This window comes from Felis catus, chromosome D4 (assembly GCF_018350175.1).
Source record: "Felis catus isolate Fca126 chromosome D4, F.catus_Fca126_mat1.0, whole genome shotgun sequence".
Taxonomy (NCBI): domain Eukaryota; kingdom Metazoa; phylum Chordata; class Mammalia; order Carnivora; family Felidae; genus Felis; species Felis catus.
This window is the reverse complement of record NC_058380.1, coordinates 40,786,786-40,803,815: the sequence shown is the minus strand read 5'-3', so window position 1 is coordinate 40,803,815 and position 17,030 is coordinate 40,786,786. Positions and strand designations below refer to the sequence as shown.

The following is a 17,030-nucleotide window of genomic DNA, read 5'->3' as shown; positions in this document are numbered from 1 at the left end:
CTACAGTATTTTGAAATAATGGGCATTCCACTGAAAGATGAAACTGGTAAATATTCATAATTTAGTCTGACAACTCAAGACTCAAGATTCAAAAAAACGGGAAATGAGGAAATATAAAACTAAAGAAGGGTGCCTGGATGGCTCAGTCAGTTAAACATCCAACTCTTGATTTCCGCTCCAGTCATGATCTCACAGGCCCTGGGATCAGGCCCCACGTTAGCCTCAGCTCTCACAGTGCAGAGCCTGCTTGGGATTCTCTCTCTTTTCCTCTCTACCCCTCCCTCACTTGTGCACATATGTGCTCTCTCTCTCTCTCTCTCTCAAAATAAATAAAAATAAACTTAAAAAAAACTAAAGAGTTATTATTACTTTTTTAGGTGTAATAATAATTGGTATTGTGGCACCTGGCTGGCTCAATCAGTAGAGCATGCAACTCTTGATCTCAGGGTCATGAGTTCAAGCCTCACATTGGGTATAGAGTTTACTTAAAAAAATTTTTTTTAATAATTAGTATTTTTTAACTCCTATCTCTTTGAAATACATACTAACATGTTCATGGATAAAATTATACGTCTGGATTTGCTTTAAAATAATAAACTGGGGGTGGGGTGCCTGGGTTGCTCAATCAGTTAAGTGACCAACTCCTGGTTTTGGTTCAGGTCATGATCTCACGGTTTGTGAATTCGAGCCCCATGTTGGGCTCCACACTGACTAAATAAATAAATAAATAAATAAATAAATAAATAAATAAATAAACTTTAAAAATAATAATAAACCAGGGGTTAGGAAGGGAAGCTGATAATCATGAAATAATGTTGGCCATCAGTTGATCATTCTTCAAGCTGAGTAATAGGCACATGAAGTTCATTTTAGTATTCTGCTGACTTTCACAGATGATTGAAATTTTCCATACTGAAAAACATTTTAAAACAGCAACAAAAGCAAAGGAAGTATTGTATTCTGACCAGAAAAGATCATTAAAATAAACTAAGCCATTCATTCCTAAGCAAAAAAGGTCAGTGGGAAGGTGAGACTTTGAACCAATCAATTCCTACCTATATTGTCAAAATATTAAGATATATCAAATAAAATATTCCCTTCATACTCATTACCACCTGTCTCAAAACATGTTTCACACCAAACATTAGTCCCATGGAAAGTTATTAGCTATTATATGAAAAAGCAATTTCACCATCATAAGGTGACAGACACAGAATTAAAGCCAATTTTACTAAAGCACTTTCCAAAAAGTTAACATGATCTTGAAAAGTTAGAGCAAAGTTGGAAAACTCACATTTCCTGATGTCAAAACTACTACAAAGCTACAGTGATCGGAACAATGTGGAACTGGCATAAGAACAGACCTATAGATCTACAGAAAAGAACTGAGAGTCCATAAATACATCCATGCATCAATGGTCAATTGATTTTTGACAAGGGAGCCTAGACCATTCTATGAGAAAGAATCATTTTTTTATTAAGCAGTGCTGAGGCAATGGGATATACACATTCAAAAGAATAAATGTGGACCCCTAACTCACATCATATATAAAAATGAATTCAAATGGATCAATGGCGTAAATATAAGAGCTAAAACCATAAAACTCTTAGAAGAAAACATAGAATTTATGACCTCAGATTTGGCAACAGATTCTGAAATACAACACCAAAAGCATGAGTAACAAAAGAAAAAAAAATTGGACTTCATAAAAATTTTAAATTTTGAGCATCAAAGGACATTATAAAAAAGTGAAAGGCAACCTAGAGGACAGAAGATATTTATAAATCATGTATCCGATAAGAGTCTAGTATGCAGAATATACAAAGAGCTGTTACAATAAAAAGACAAACAACACAATTTAAAAAATTAGTAAAGGGCTTGAATAGACATTTCTCCAAAAAAGATATGAAAATGACAAGTATATCAAATGATGGCCAACACTATTAGTCATCAGGGAAATACACATCCAAACCACAAAGAGATATATCTTCATGCATGTGAGGCTAGCTATAATTTTAAAAGTGGAAAATAACAAGCATTGGTGAGGATGTAGAGAAATTAGAGAGACCTCATAAATTACTGGTGGGAACGTGAACTGGTGCCACCACCATGGAAAATGGTTTCTGAGTTTCTTAAAAAGTTACACAGTCACCATATCCAGCATTTGCATTCCTGGGTATATACCCCCAGAAAAATAAAAACATGTGCAAACAAAAACGTGTACACAAATGTTCACATCAGCATTTTTCATAACCACCGAAAAGTAGAAACAGTTCAAATGTCCATCAACTGATGAATGATGAACAAAATATGGTGTATCCCTATAATAGAATATTATTCAGCCAAAAAACATTCAGTACCAATACCTGCTATAACATATATGAACCTTGAAAATATATGTTAAATGAAAGAAACCAGACACAAAGAGACTATGTATCGTATGACTTCATTTATATGAAATTTCCAGGATAGGCAAATCCATAGGGATAGAAAGTGTGTTAGTGATTGCCAGTAGCTAGGGAGGGAGGGAGGAAGGAGCAGTGATTGCTAATGGACATGAAGTAGTGAGAATGTTCTGGAATTAGAGAGTGGTAATGGTTGCACAACTTTGTGAATATACTAAAAATATACTTTAAAAGGATGAATGTTACAATATGTGAAATATATCTTAACAAAAAATAAAAAGAATCCTGAGTATGAGAACCAAAGACAATGTCAAAGAAGTGACAGCCCCCTAAGGCAACTTCATAATTTCTGAAAAAAATTCCCTCTAAATGCTGACTTTGATCCTTAGAACAGGGATCCCCATTGGTTTTAGGTATAAAGCATGGTATCTACTATAGCAGAAAAACTCTTATATTTAGCCAGATTAAAATAGCATTACTCTAGGTAGGCCCAATACTAGTTTAAATCTTTTTTCTTTAATTTTCTTAATGTTTTATTTACTTTTAGGAGAGAGAGAAAGAAAGAGAGAGCAAATGGGGGAAAGGGCAGAGAGAAGGAGACACAGAATCCAAAGCAGGCTCTAGGCTCCGAGCTGTCTGCCCAGAGCCCGATGTGGGGCTTGAACTCAGAAACCATGTGATCATGACCTGAGCAGATGTTGGCCACTTAACCAACTGAGCCACCCAGGTGCCCCTGAAAAAAATTTTTACTGTAAACTCTACAAAATGCTCAGCTTAGATTCTGTAAGTCAGAAGAAGCCTAACCAGTCACAAGAAAATAGCCCATAGGCACTGAAAACAAAAAACTAGAACAAAAAAAAAGTTAATAAAGACAGAGGGAAGAAACCAATCTAACAATTTTTTTCAGATTCCAAAAATCATATGCATAAGCTTCTCTTATCAAAATAATAGTCTTATATTTTATAAAATACAGAATATTCAGTGATTCTATGATAAAAGAATCAACAATTCATGTCTTCTTTTTATTTCTTATGTATATGTTATGTCATATTAATTAATTAGTCATCTGATTTACACTCCAAAAGTCAAGGAGAGGCTCTGTTATTCCTGCCCAGGCCAAAACTAAATGGGTTGAAATAATATGCCAGAGATCACATCTTTATTTTCATACGTTCTTGCTTTGAATGAATGTCCAGAAGAAAACAACTCTATCAACTGTTATTACTAAAACTATCAATTAATCAGTAAGGACAGAAAAAAAAATCTTCAAATCTTTAAACAAACTTCCAAAAGTGGACTTTGTTGATAGACATAATTAAATTAAGGCCCTCCTAATAATTTTTTTTTCAGCTCCTACTCTGGTGAATTAAGTCTTATATCCAGCAGAGGGCGCTAGAGGAACATAAACGTGCTGTTCACAAAAAAAATTTTTTTTCCAATACTGTCTAAGAGAACCAGTACAATCATGAACTGTCTCATTAGTATCCAGTCCTAACATACTCTACAAAGCAAGGGCAAAAGTGGTAACGGGATTCAGGTTAAAATACAAAAATCAACACAAATTCATACATACCACAGGTCAATTTAAGCATACACAGGTTTGCCTATAATACGAAGTACTACACTATCCTATGTTTGTTCCTTAACACTACGAACAAGAGTTCTTTATCTAACACAACATGAGCACATATTTTATCATGTATTAGCTGATTTTTGTGACCTTTCCTACTGCAATATACTGCCAAGAGATCTTTATTTCAATAAATACTATATATCCATCATAACTATTTCATTATTTTATGATTTACATCTCATTCAATCATGTTCAGCCCAATTAGATAATCTACTTCACTTTTAAAAAGTGAGTCTTTGTTGTTTGAAGAAGGTAGTTTAGAGAAGGATGTCTCTGGCTCAATCCCTTGGTACATGTTATTTTATCATAACACAGGGCATAAGCCGCCAGCTCCAATTCAGCAGCAGAACTAACCAAACATTTCCAGACCACATTTGCTCTCTGCACCACATCTGCTCCTGTGGCTTCCATGGGCCTGTTTCAAAAGTTTCACAAAAGTTATGAAAACGTGCACGTACACTGCTGAAAGACTGAGCAAAAACACCCGCTCCTACTACATTATTTTCTCCTCAAATAGAATATAAGCAGCTCAGAGGGTAGCAACGTGAGCTTAAAGGAATTAGTCAAGCAGCAAAGCTCTGATACACCAAATTTAGCTCACTAAAATGAACAAGACAACTAGGGGAGGAAATGTCACAAAAGTGCATACTAGGGATTTCTCAGTAGTACATTATACAGCACCGTTTCCAAAACAGTTGCACAAAGTTTACCCCAGAATGTCAACAGCTGTATAAATAGAAAGTGGCTGTTTATTGAACTCTTTTTCCAGATTTTATCACCTGGTATTTCCCACTAATGGACACTTTCACAGTAACCAATAGAGTAATAATCCATCTTCAAGAAGATAATTCTAAGGAACTGAATCATCATAGACTGATCAATCATTATTTTAGTGGGAAGTGTATTTTGTTACATTTTAGTGACTGCAAATAATTTTTATACGTGTGCAAACAATTAACTGCAATACTTATTCCTACCTGGGGTGGAGGGGAAGTAGTTACTGTACTTTGAGAATTTTTTTTTGAGAGAGAGAGAGAATATGTGTGTGCCCATGAGCATGCATGAGCGGGGAAGGGGCAGAGAAGGAGAGAGAAAATGTAAGGCAGGCTCCATGCCAGGCGCGAGTCCCACGGTGGATCTCACAACAGTGAGATCAGACCTGAGCTGGACACTTAACTGACTGAGCCACCTAGACGCCCCTGTACTTTGAGGCTTTAAAGTGAAGATCTCAAAGTATTTTTTATTATCAGAAACAAAAATCTTAAAGGGTCAAGGTCTCTAAGTATTTGACAAGTATTTGAACAACAGAAGCCCCACAATACCGTATCACTTAAACGGAGTCAAATATTAAAGGACTGTAACAAAGAAAATCTATGAGTCCTTTACTGTTTATTATCCTGCGGGCACCTGGCTGTCTGAATCAGTAGACGTGCGACTCTTGATCTTGGGATCATGAGTTCGAGTTCATTTAATCTAATAATTAAATCCAATTTAATTTAAAAATAAACAGGGGCGCCTGGGTGGCGCAGTCGGTTAAGCGTCCGACTTCAGCCAGGTCACGATCTCACGGTCCATGAGTTCGAGCCCCGCGTCAGGCTCTGGGCTGATGGCTCAGAACCTGGAGCCTGTTTCCGATTCTGTGTCTCCCTCTCTCTCTGCCCCTCCCCCGTTCATGCTCTGTCTCTCTCTGTCCCAAAAATAAATAAAAAACGTTAAAAAAATTAAAAAAAATAAAATAAAATAAAATAAATAAACATAAATAGGAGTGCCTGGGTGGCTCAGTTGGTTAAGCATCAACTTTGGCTCAGGTCACAATCTCACGGTTCATGGGTTCAAGCCCCACATCAGGCTCTGTGCTGACAGTGCAGAGCCTGCTTGAGCATCCCTCTCCCCCTCTGTCTCTGCCCCTACCCACCCGTGCTTTCTCTCTCTCTCAAAATAAATAAACTTAAAATAAATAAATACATACATAAAAATATAAATAAAATCACACAGCAGTTTCAAGAAACAGGCAAATGTACAAACATTCAGAGCCCTCCATGCCCATCATCTCAACCGTGGTTCGCTGCGCAGTTTTAGGAGAGGAAACACAAAGCTAGTCACTGAGGGCAGCAACAGTCAGCGCCTTAACAGTTTCAGAACCGACACAGGAAAGCAACCTGATGACTACAGGAATCAACTGGAAAATACAGCAGCACATTTTTATTCACCAGGAGTGAATAATGAAGTCTATCATTCAGACTGTAAATCAGCTTAATGGAAAAAAAGAGCTTTTATTACTTTTACATATAATAAAAGAAACCACAAAAAATGAAAATAGGAAATTTCAGGGACAGAATTGACACAACACAAATTCTGGTCATAAATTAATTTAGCATCTCTAAAAATCACCTTTACCTTTCCTGGTAACAAAAACTGCAGTATTCAACAAATTTTTTAATAAACTCCCAATTTTAGGGGCGCCTGGGTGGCGCAGTCGGTTAAGCATCCGACTTCAACCAGGTCACGATCTCGCGGTCCGTGAGTTCGAGCCCCGCGTCGGGCTCTGGGCTGATGGCTCAGAGCCTGGAGCCTGTTTCCGATTCTGTGTCTCCCTCTCTCTCTGCCCCTCCCGCGTTCATGCTCTGTCTCTCTCTGTCCCAAAAAAATAAATAAACGTTTGAAAAAAAAAATTTTTTTTAATAAATAAACTCCCAATTTTAAAGTCCATTATGCACATAAAAACAAAAATATGTAATACTTCTAAGCACAATTACATAACCCAGGTGATTTCATCATTTACCTACTTTATAATTAGTAATGAGCACAAATAGGTGTTTAAAAATAATTCCTACAAACACATGATGCCTTTAAAAAGTGAAATCAGATAAGGTTGGCTTCACGGACAATAGGAAAGGTGAGGTACATTTTTCGTTACCTTTTTCACTTGAGTATAGTACACATACAGAGAAAAAAGCTACTCTACCCTGCTTTCTGTTACTATGCCACAGAATATGACTGACAGAAGCAATTCAGAATTTATTTGCAGGCTGTTCTCATTCCACTGTAATCTTCGCAAGACTCTTCAGTCCTCTCGCTATTAGGTTTGCATCTTCTCTTTTCTCTTTTCTTATTGAGTTAAGTTTATTTCCCATGGTAAAAAAAAAAAAAAAAAAAAAAGGCTCCCCTAGTTGTAAAGAGGTTTATAAAAGCCACAGATATTTCTTTTTCCAGTTCACTTTTCCCTTGGTTCTGTGGTATCCAGCACCACATTTATAAAATTGGATTGGGAATTTGCTTTCTTTTTTTAAATCTCAGAAACCACTGATCCGTGTTAAGATGATTAAGCCACACAGTGGTATATAGTTTATCAGATTTTTTAATACAAATTATATATATATATATATATATATATATATATATATATATATATATAAACTGCTTTGATCCAAGCATGTTACGAAATCACCATTTTATGAAATACAACTGTTAGAAAACTTCACTGAAATTTAAAACACTGATTAGGCTACACATCTGTTGTATTAGTTGCTTTAATGTAATACTATTAACGTTAGATAATATGTTCTATTAAATTAAAATGTTAACAATTTCCCTCTGTATTAACATTATTGTCTCATTTATTTTTATATTAATCCTCATATTTCATGTATCTTATAGTAATCCTTTTTTAAAAAAATACCACTGACAGTTACTTAAGTACCTAGAATTACTAAGAGTTAATGTCTCCACAATTGAATATAAAAGTAGCATAAAATCCTCTCTAGTAATTTAACTTTTCCTTCACTATGTCACCATCTGGCCAAAAGCCAAGACAAGATATATTCACTTAAATATAAAGCAAAAAAAATTTTTTTAAGTTTATTTATTTTGAGACAGGGAGAGAGTGAGAGACCAAGAACGTGCACACACGGGGGAGGGGCAGAGAAAAGGAGAGAGAGAATCCCAAGCAGGCTCTGTGCCATCAGCACAGAGCCAGATGCGGGTTTCAAATTCACAAACTATGAGATCATGACCTGAGCCAACATCAAGAGTCGGACGCGTGACCAACTGAGCCACCCAGGTGCCCATATAAAGCAAAATTTTTTTAATTTAAAATTTTAAATGTTTAAATATAAAGAATTGTAGATGAGTCAGGGAACTATATTGTCCACTTATAAAATTCTTATAAACAGAACAAAAATTGAGACTATCTGGACTACACTTCAAAGCTTCAAATTCTCCAAAAGCAGAGACCTAGTTATTACCAAAAGTAATTACAGGGTAGCTAAGGAAAACCATAAAGTAAAACTACGCTAAAACAATTTTATGTCTACAACATCAATCAATAAAAGAAGAAACTGGGGCAAGTTATTTTACAAGGAAAGTCAATACTAAGTTATCCAAAAACAAATCCTAAAGTTTAGGCATTAGACATTCCCTCAATTCAGTCAAAACTGGCTTTATAAGAATTTTATCAACAACAACAAAACAAAACAAAACACACAAACAAAAAAGACAGAAATCACTGTTATGTAGTATTTCTTCACACCTGTAAGGCAATTAAAATATTTTCAGTGATGATCATAGGGTTTTATAACATCCTAAAGTGACTTTTTTTTTTTTAAGTTTACTTATTTAAGTAAGCTCTACACCCAGTGTGGGGCTCAAACTCACCAGCCCGAGAGCAAGAGTCATACTCTCTTCTGAGATCAAGAGCCAGCCAGGCACTTCCTAAAGTGACTTCTAAATAAGGTGTTTTTTTTTTTAATTCTAAGCATATTCAGACTTTATTCTAATCTTTTAATAGGCCATCCATAAGCCACACAATATTTTTAAATGATAATTAAAATATGATGATATATTCCCGAATTCATTGGCCTGAAAAAAATGTTCATCACAAGTGATAAATAGGCTACAAATATTATTTAGAATATAATCTGATTTTTTATTTGTTCTCTAACTTTACATAAAATTAGACCATGGGTGAGTAATTTTATCTTTGCCATACGTGGCATTATCATTGAGAGTTCCTATACACCCCACACCAAGTTTCCCTTATTATTAACATCTGACATTTGTACGGTATGAATAACCCATTAAAATGGACAATGAATCTTAATAGATTTCTCTAATAACATGCAAATGGCCAACAAGCACATGAAGTAGTATTCAATATCATTAGTCATTAGAGAAATGCAAACCAAGACCAAAATAACATTCTATTACGCACCACCCAGCGTGGCTTTCATCAAAAAGACTGATGATAACAAGTACTGGTGAGGATCTGGAGAAACTGGAACCCTCATACATTGCTGGTGGAACGCAAAATGGTGCCACCACTGTGCAAAACAGTGCAACAGTCCTCAAAATATAGAATACAGAGTTACCACATGACCCAGCAACTCCACTCCTAGGTATGTATCCAAGAAAACTGAAAACATGTTCACACAAAAACCTGTACACAAATATCCATAGAGGCATTATTCATAATAGCTAAAAAGTGAAAACAACACAATGCCTAACAACTGAGAAATGTATACACAAAATATGGTATATAATACGATGGAATATTATTCAGTAATAAAAAGGAATGAAGTACTGATACATGATACAACATGGATGAATTGTGGAAACGTCATGCTAAGCGAAGAAGGGCAATCACAAAAGACCACATAATGCATGATGACATTCATAGGAAATGCTCAGAATTGGCAAATCTATAGAGATAGAAAGCAGAGTAGCAGTTGCTTAGGGCTGAGAGAAATGGATTTTTTTCCTGAGTGGTAAAAATGTTCCTTTATTTATTTATTTTTTTCTTTGAGAGAGAGAGAGAGAGAGAGAGAGAGAGAGAGTGAATCTTAAGCAGACTCCACAATCAGCATGGAGACCAACATGGGGCTTGATCCCACGATCCTGGGATCATGACCTGAGCTGAAATCAAGAGTCGGATGCTTGATGGGTGAATCTCAATAAAGATTTTTTAAATACCATCAGCATTAGAAGTTTAACGTCCAGACACTCATCTCCACCTCAAGTAGCCAAACAACTACTCCTTCCTAACCACCATACACACTTGAGGTTTATCATCTGAAGGATGTGAATCTGAACCAGAGGCTGGACATAGGAATACACAGAGAGGGGGTGGGGAGGGGAGTACACAAGACTGAAACCAGGGGAAAGTCTGTGTGCTGAAGAGTATGATATGTGAATTCTCCCTCCATGTCCTTCTTCCATTTTATAACCACCTCAGAGCAAACTAGCAGAGCACTCTGCAGAAACTATAACAACACAGAGAGAAGACCTATAACATTCAAAGTTTCACAATGCAATACTTCCCAAAATTCCTTACCATCCCCCACACTTCTACTGAACTGCCTACTCAAAATCTCCACATGGATGTCTACCAGGCATGCCTATCTAACATACCTAAAAGCAAAATCCTGACCACTCCCAAATCTACACCACTTGCATTCTTTGCCAGTTGAGTAAATGGCAATGCCATTCACTTGTTTGCACATGCCAGAATCTTTGGCATTCTCCTTTACTCCCTCCTTTTTTCTCACAAGCCAGAGGCAATTAATTGGCAAATTCTATTGGTTCCATCATCCAAAATACATACAAATCCAACCCCCTCCTCTATGCTATATATCTCATCTAGGTGACTTTAATAGTGTCCTAAATGGTCTCTTACAAGCTATTTTCCAAAGAGTATAAAGAATGATGCTTTTCAAACAAATCCGAGGAAGCATATCAAGCCTCTGCTCAAAACCTTCCAATGGCTTTCATTTCACTCAGACAAAAGCCAAAGTTCTTACAATGAATTACAGAAGACTGTCAAGGCTAGAAAATCTGCCCACCTTTCTATATCTCCTACTAGCTTCTCCATGTCAGTCCCAACGGACTACTTGCTACTCTTCAAACACTCCGAGCACACTCACATCTCAAGGCCTTTGTACTTCCTTCTACCTCAAATGCTCTTCCTCCAGGTATCTACATGGCTGTCCCTTCAGGTCTCTACTCAAATACCATCTTATCAAGTCAGCCTTCCATGAACACTACCCTAAAAGGGTAACCATCCTGTCCCATCACTCATTACTTCCCCTAGTCTGATTTATTACTCTCCACAGGGCTTATCATGTTTTGTTTCATTTAATGTGTGATTCTCCCTGACTAGAGTGTTAGCTTCAAGAGGGAAGAGACTTTGTTTTGCTCACTGCTATGCCTCAAGCACCCTAGTGTGCCTAAAACTCCCTACAAATACTGAATAAACAAATGAATACAGTACTCATAGGAACAGGATGCTATAAAAATGGTACAGAAAGGGGTGCCTGGGTGGCTCAGTCGGTTGAGCATCTGACTTCGGCTCAGGTCTTGATCTCGTGGTTTGTGAGTTCGAGCCCTGCGTCGGGTTCTGTGCTGACAGCTCAGAGCCTGGAGCCTGCTTCAGATTCTGTGTCTCCTTCCCTCTCTGCCCATCCCCTGCTCGTGCTCTGTCTCTCTCTGTCTCTCAAAAATAAATAAATGTAAAAAAAAAAATTTTTTTAAGTGGTACAGAGAACCAGAGCTCTCAGAAATTAAAAATAAAAAGGAAAATATTCAATTAGAATATTAGAAAGTAAAGTCAAATAAATCTCCCAAGAAGCCACAATAAGTAAAAAACAAAGAGAAAGACAACAGAAAGGCTATTAAAAAAATAAATAAATAAAACATCAATCCAGTTGGTCTAACATTTGAATAATAAAAGCCTGAGAAAGAACAAAAACAAAGCAAAACAAAAAAACCCTGAGGAAAAAATCATGAAGAAATAACACAAGAGAATTCCTCAAAATGAAGGACATGAGTTTCCTAACTAAAATGCTCACCATGCCCCCAGCCCCTGCATTAAATAAAAAAGATCTATACTAAGAAACATTGTTTATGTTTGATGTTCTGCAACTGCAGAGTCAGTGGGAACTCTATACCACAAATAATTTGGAGTCTTTACAAATACAAGGAACAACAAAACTATAGGTGGAGAATCTGTAGATTAAAGGAGATTCATGGGGTGCCTGGGTGGCTCAGTTGGTTAAGCAATTGACTTCAGCTCAGGTCATGATCTCACAGTTCGTGGGTCCGAGCCCTGTGTCGCTCTGTGCTGACAGCTCAGAGCCTGGAGGCTGTTTCAGATTCTGTGTCTCCCTCTCTCTCTGCCCCTCCCCAGCTCACACTCTGTCTCTCTTTCGCTCTCTTTAAAAAATAAATAAACATTTAAAAAAAAATTTTTAATAAAAAAAAAAGGAGATTCACAAAACATATCAACCAATTGTAATGTATAGACCTAACTGGAACTCTGACTTAAACCCCAATCTTACACACGTTTTTGCTGTTTATGAAGCAATTTGAAGTCTGAATAATGCCTGGATATTTGACTGAATTAAGTAATCACTGTCAATTCAGGTTTGATATTGATAATGTGGCTGTAAATAAAGACACCTTATTTCTTAGTCACAATGAAATACTTATGGTTAAAATAATCTGATGCCTGGGATTCATTTCACTATAATATAGAAGGGGGGAAAGTGACTGGGGGTATAAATGATAACATATTGGCCATATATAAATCATTGTTGAAGCCGGTGATTGGTACGTTAGGTTCATTATACTATTCGTTCATCTTTTAAAATCTGTTTAAAGCTTTGCATGTAAAACAATGTTTGAAAAAAAACAGAGGACCAAGAAAACTTACAGAGACGATGAGAATGAGCAAAGGATCACCGACAAATGGACCTCCTTCAAGGCTTTATACCTTTACACTCCCACCAGCAAGGTAAAGGAAGTTTTAAAATCACCCTCGCCAACACTGGGTGCTTTCTTTTTCTTTAATCTTGGCATAATGAGTGTTATAGCCTTTCTTATATCATGGTGAGATTAAGCATTTTTCATGTGTTTGTTGTCCATATGAACATCTTTCACATCTTCTTTGATGTCCTTGGTAGATTTTTCTTTTCAAAAAGGTTTTCTCCTTTTTCTCATCAGATAGTGTGGGATTTACATAGAGAGATACAGAGATAGAGTTTTATTTACCCTTTCCTGTAAATATCTTTCTCATTTGTTTGCCTTTTTACTTTATTTGGAGTGGAGAATTTACTTATATGGTAAAATGTTGGATTGCGAATAACTCGTTCTGCGAGTGTTCCGAAAGATTAGCAAATATTTTAATAAATTTTAACCTGATAAATGAGCGACGTCTTGCAATACAAGTAGTACTTGATGCCAAGACTCACATGATCACAACTAAGCCAATGGTTCTCTCTCTCTCTCTCCCTCTCTCCCTCTCTCTCTCTTTCTGTCATTCACTGCAGGATTGTGGGTGATCTCCCATGTTCAGATGCCTGATCTCAGGCCGCGGTGTTTGGCAGAAATCAGTGATTTTTCAGAACATTGGCAGGTGTGTCCACAACCGGCACTAGAGTATGTTTTGTCACTTCAGAGCACCTATGGACCGTCCTTTCCTTTTCCATTCAAGAGTAAGCTTAGGAATGCTTTGCTTGGTTCTAGGTCAGGCTGCCTGCAGATATAGAGACCCTTTCCTCTGCTGCCTTATTGCCAGTTACATTAAATACAGTCAAGAGTTTATTAATACTATACTGAAGTCAACATCCGTGCGAGCATATACAAGGGCCCCCATGCAGACAAAGATTCCATTGAGCCAACAGATAGCAGTGATTCCATTAGTGATAGTGAAAGTTGTCCTACACAAAAACCCTTCTCTCTCTTATCTCCCTCACACCAGCCATGAAGGTTTTCAAAGTTAAGTGTAGGTTTATTTTTCTTCATATTTTCTCTGCTATTTTGTATTATATTACAGTATTGTAATCATTTTTATATGAATATATTTGGGCTGTGGAATAAATCATCTGAGTTTCCATTATTTCCTATAGGGAAATTCACTTTGATATACAAGTGCTTCGGATTACAAGCATGTTTCTGGAACAAATTATGATCACAAACCAAGGTATTACTGTATACTACTTTAATTTTTTATAATCAAAGCTATAAGTCCATTTCTTTATGATTTTGTTCCTCTGCTTTTACGATTAGTAGTAAGTCATACTGCACTCAGAGAGCAAAAGGACTTAAATTTTCTTCTTCTTAGTTTATCAGTTTTTAATGTTTTACTCTTTTTTAATCCAACTGGAACTTATTTTAGAATATAATGTAAGATGGGAATCTAACTATATTTTGTCCCAAAGAGTTAACCAATTGTTTCAACATGACTCACTGAATAATCTTTCCTATCCTCACTGATTTAAGATACTAGATTTTATATATATTCAACAAGACTACTACCAGCCTTTCAATTCTATGCCATTAGTCTGCTCTTAGAGTTACCGTACTTTTTAGCCACTCAACAATCTCTTTTCCCCTTCTTTTGGTACTGGACCCTAATTTTCTTTATAAAAATTTCTTTTTGGGGCTTTAATTTTTTTTAATGTTTTTAAAGTTTACTTATTTTTTTGAGAGAGAGAGAGAGAGTGCCAGCAGGAGAGGGCAGAGAGAGAAGGAGTCACCAATCAAGCAGGCTCCAGGCTCTGAGGTCAGCACAGAGTCCAACACAGGACTTGAACTCTTGAACTGCAAGATCATGACCTGAGCTGAATTCAATGCTTAACCAACTAGGTGCTCTGTGGGCTTTAATTTTTTTTTTTAATTTATTTATTTTGAGGGAGAGAGAGAGAGAGGGAGAGAGAGAGGTCCAAGTGGGGGGAGGGGCAGAGAGGGGAGAGAGAGAGAAAATCCCAAGCAGGCTCTGCAGTATCAGTGCAGAGCCCAACACGGGGCTCAAACCCACGAACTACAAGATCATGACCTGAGCCAAAATCAAGAGTCGGACACTTAACCGATTGAGTCACTCAGGTGCCCCTGAGCTTTATTTTTAGTAGAACTGAGAAAGATTTATTTGGGGCAAACTACCTCTTCCAGTCAAATATTTTCTCTCTGGGACTTGAATCCTAAATAAAAGTACAAAACGAATGATACCAAATTGTTACTGATAAATAAAATAAAAATTATGGATACTAATTCATCTCAATTTCATCCATCATTTCTGTTCCCAAGCCTTCTGGAGATGCTCTGGGATTCATTTCTGAGCCTAATTCCCCAGGTTTCATCCTGATTCTGCAAATATGATTCCCACATTCTTCACTGAATTCCCTATTTAAGCTAACCAAAGTTGGTTTCTATTGCATACGACCAAATAACCACAAGCAATACAATACTAAAGCTTTATAATGCATATTAACTTCTGAAATAGTAAGCCCCCGCTCATTACCCTTATCAAAATGTTTTAGAGACTCTCGGGTAGCTCTTTAGTCTTCAACATGAATTTCTGAATCTATCTTCCCCAAATAATTCCACTGAATTTTTTTATTGGAACTGTTTCACCCCGTAATATAACCTAGGGAGGATTCATATCATTATAGGGTTGAGTGTTCCCAAAATGTCTCACCATTTTCTTTGAAGACTCTCAGTTACTTTTTGTAACTTTTAAGGTGTTTGTAGTTGATTATATTCTTATTTTTGTCGCTGTGAAGAAAACTTTTTAAATATTTTAAATATATTATTCTCTGACTATTGCTGCTATATAAGAATGTATATATAATTATTACATATTATTTTCTTTCTGGCCTCCTTACTGAATGTTCTTACTAGTATTAATATTTTTAAAGTTGATTTTCTTGATTATTTAGGGTATAAGTGTATCATCTGAAAATAGTAAGAGTCATACCTCCTTCTTTCCCACAATAATAATTCTTATTGCTCTTCTTCCATCATATACTTCTTTGGCTAAAATTTCCAGAACAACGCTAAATGGCAGCAGTGAGTTTAACCAGAGCATCTCTAGCATTTTATCATGGAATTCTCTTTATAAATGTCTATTTACCTAATGACAATTATAGATTATGTTTAAAACAAAACTTCTTTATCTATTGAAATACTTCATTTCCCACAAACAAAAGGAAATTTTAAAAAGAAGAATGAACAAATAGATTTCTCTCAAAATTAATTAAATTGATCATCAGTATCATTCTCTCATAAAAATCACATTTTTAATTTGTAAATTGATGCTTCTTTCCCATTTAAAGTCTTACCCACAAAACCATGGAGCTAGTATAGGGTTGAAACTACAAAATTAGAATTTAATATTATGTGTGCAAAAACCTTTCTTGTGTTGCTTCCTCAACCTTACAGTTTAAACAATTACCCTCATATTTTCCAAATATTCCATGAGAATTGTTTAAAATGGATAGATTTTAAAAATTAGGGGAAAAATACAATTTATTCAGACACAATGTTTTCAAAGAATCCAAATATTCAATATAAATAAATGCTGAAAAAATTAGTTTTATATTTTATTACAGAGTAAAACCTTCTCTGGCCTTAAATTACTGACTGGATAACATATATATGTTTGGGGGTTTTTTTAATTTTTATTTTAGAGAGAGAGAGAGAGAGCATGAGCAGGGGAGCAGGGCAGAGGGAGAGAGAGAAAATCTTAAGCAGCCTCCATGCTCAGCACAGAGCCTGACTCAGGGCTTGATTCCATGACCCTCGGATCATGACCTCAGCTAAAATCAAGAGTCGGACACCCTATCAACTGAGCTACCCAGGTGCCCCAACATATATATGTTTTAAAAGAATGAGAAAAATATACCTCAAACTCTTTCCTAAGACGTTCTTCTCGTTGAGTGCTAAATTCAAGCTCACTCGTTTGTTGCCGTAAAAGGTCAGAGCAGTCCATGTGTTCAGCTTCTAATTTCTCTACCTTCTTGTGCATATTTTGCACAGCATTATCTTGCTCCTGGAAAATAATTCATTTAAGTTTAAAAGTCAACAATGACAAAAATTCATTTTATAGAAGACCACGAGTAACTAAATCTGTGCTTCGACCACAATAGGTTAATTTACACAGTAGACCCTTGAACAACATGAGGGTTAGGGACATTGACCCGTGCACGGTCAAAAAAATATA

The 17,030-nt window shown here is 36.2% G+C and overlaps 1 protein-coding gene across 12 annotated transcripts in view; it reads right to left on the bottom strand.

The window, feature by feature from the left end:
* CCDC171 (coiled-coil domain containing 171) overlaps nt 1-17,030 on the bottom strand; it is a 310,942-nt gene that overhangs the window by 249,680 nt on the left and 44,232 nt on the right. For all 12 annotated transcript variants that reach the window (XM_019815993.3, XM_045043841.1, XM_011288346.3 and 9 more), the window contains one exon: nt 16,713-16,859. In XM_019815993.3, coding sequence (XP_019671552.2) covers nt 16,713-16,859 — 147 coding nt within the window. The remainder of the gene's footprint in view (nt 1-16,712; nt 16,860-17,030) is intronic.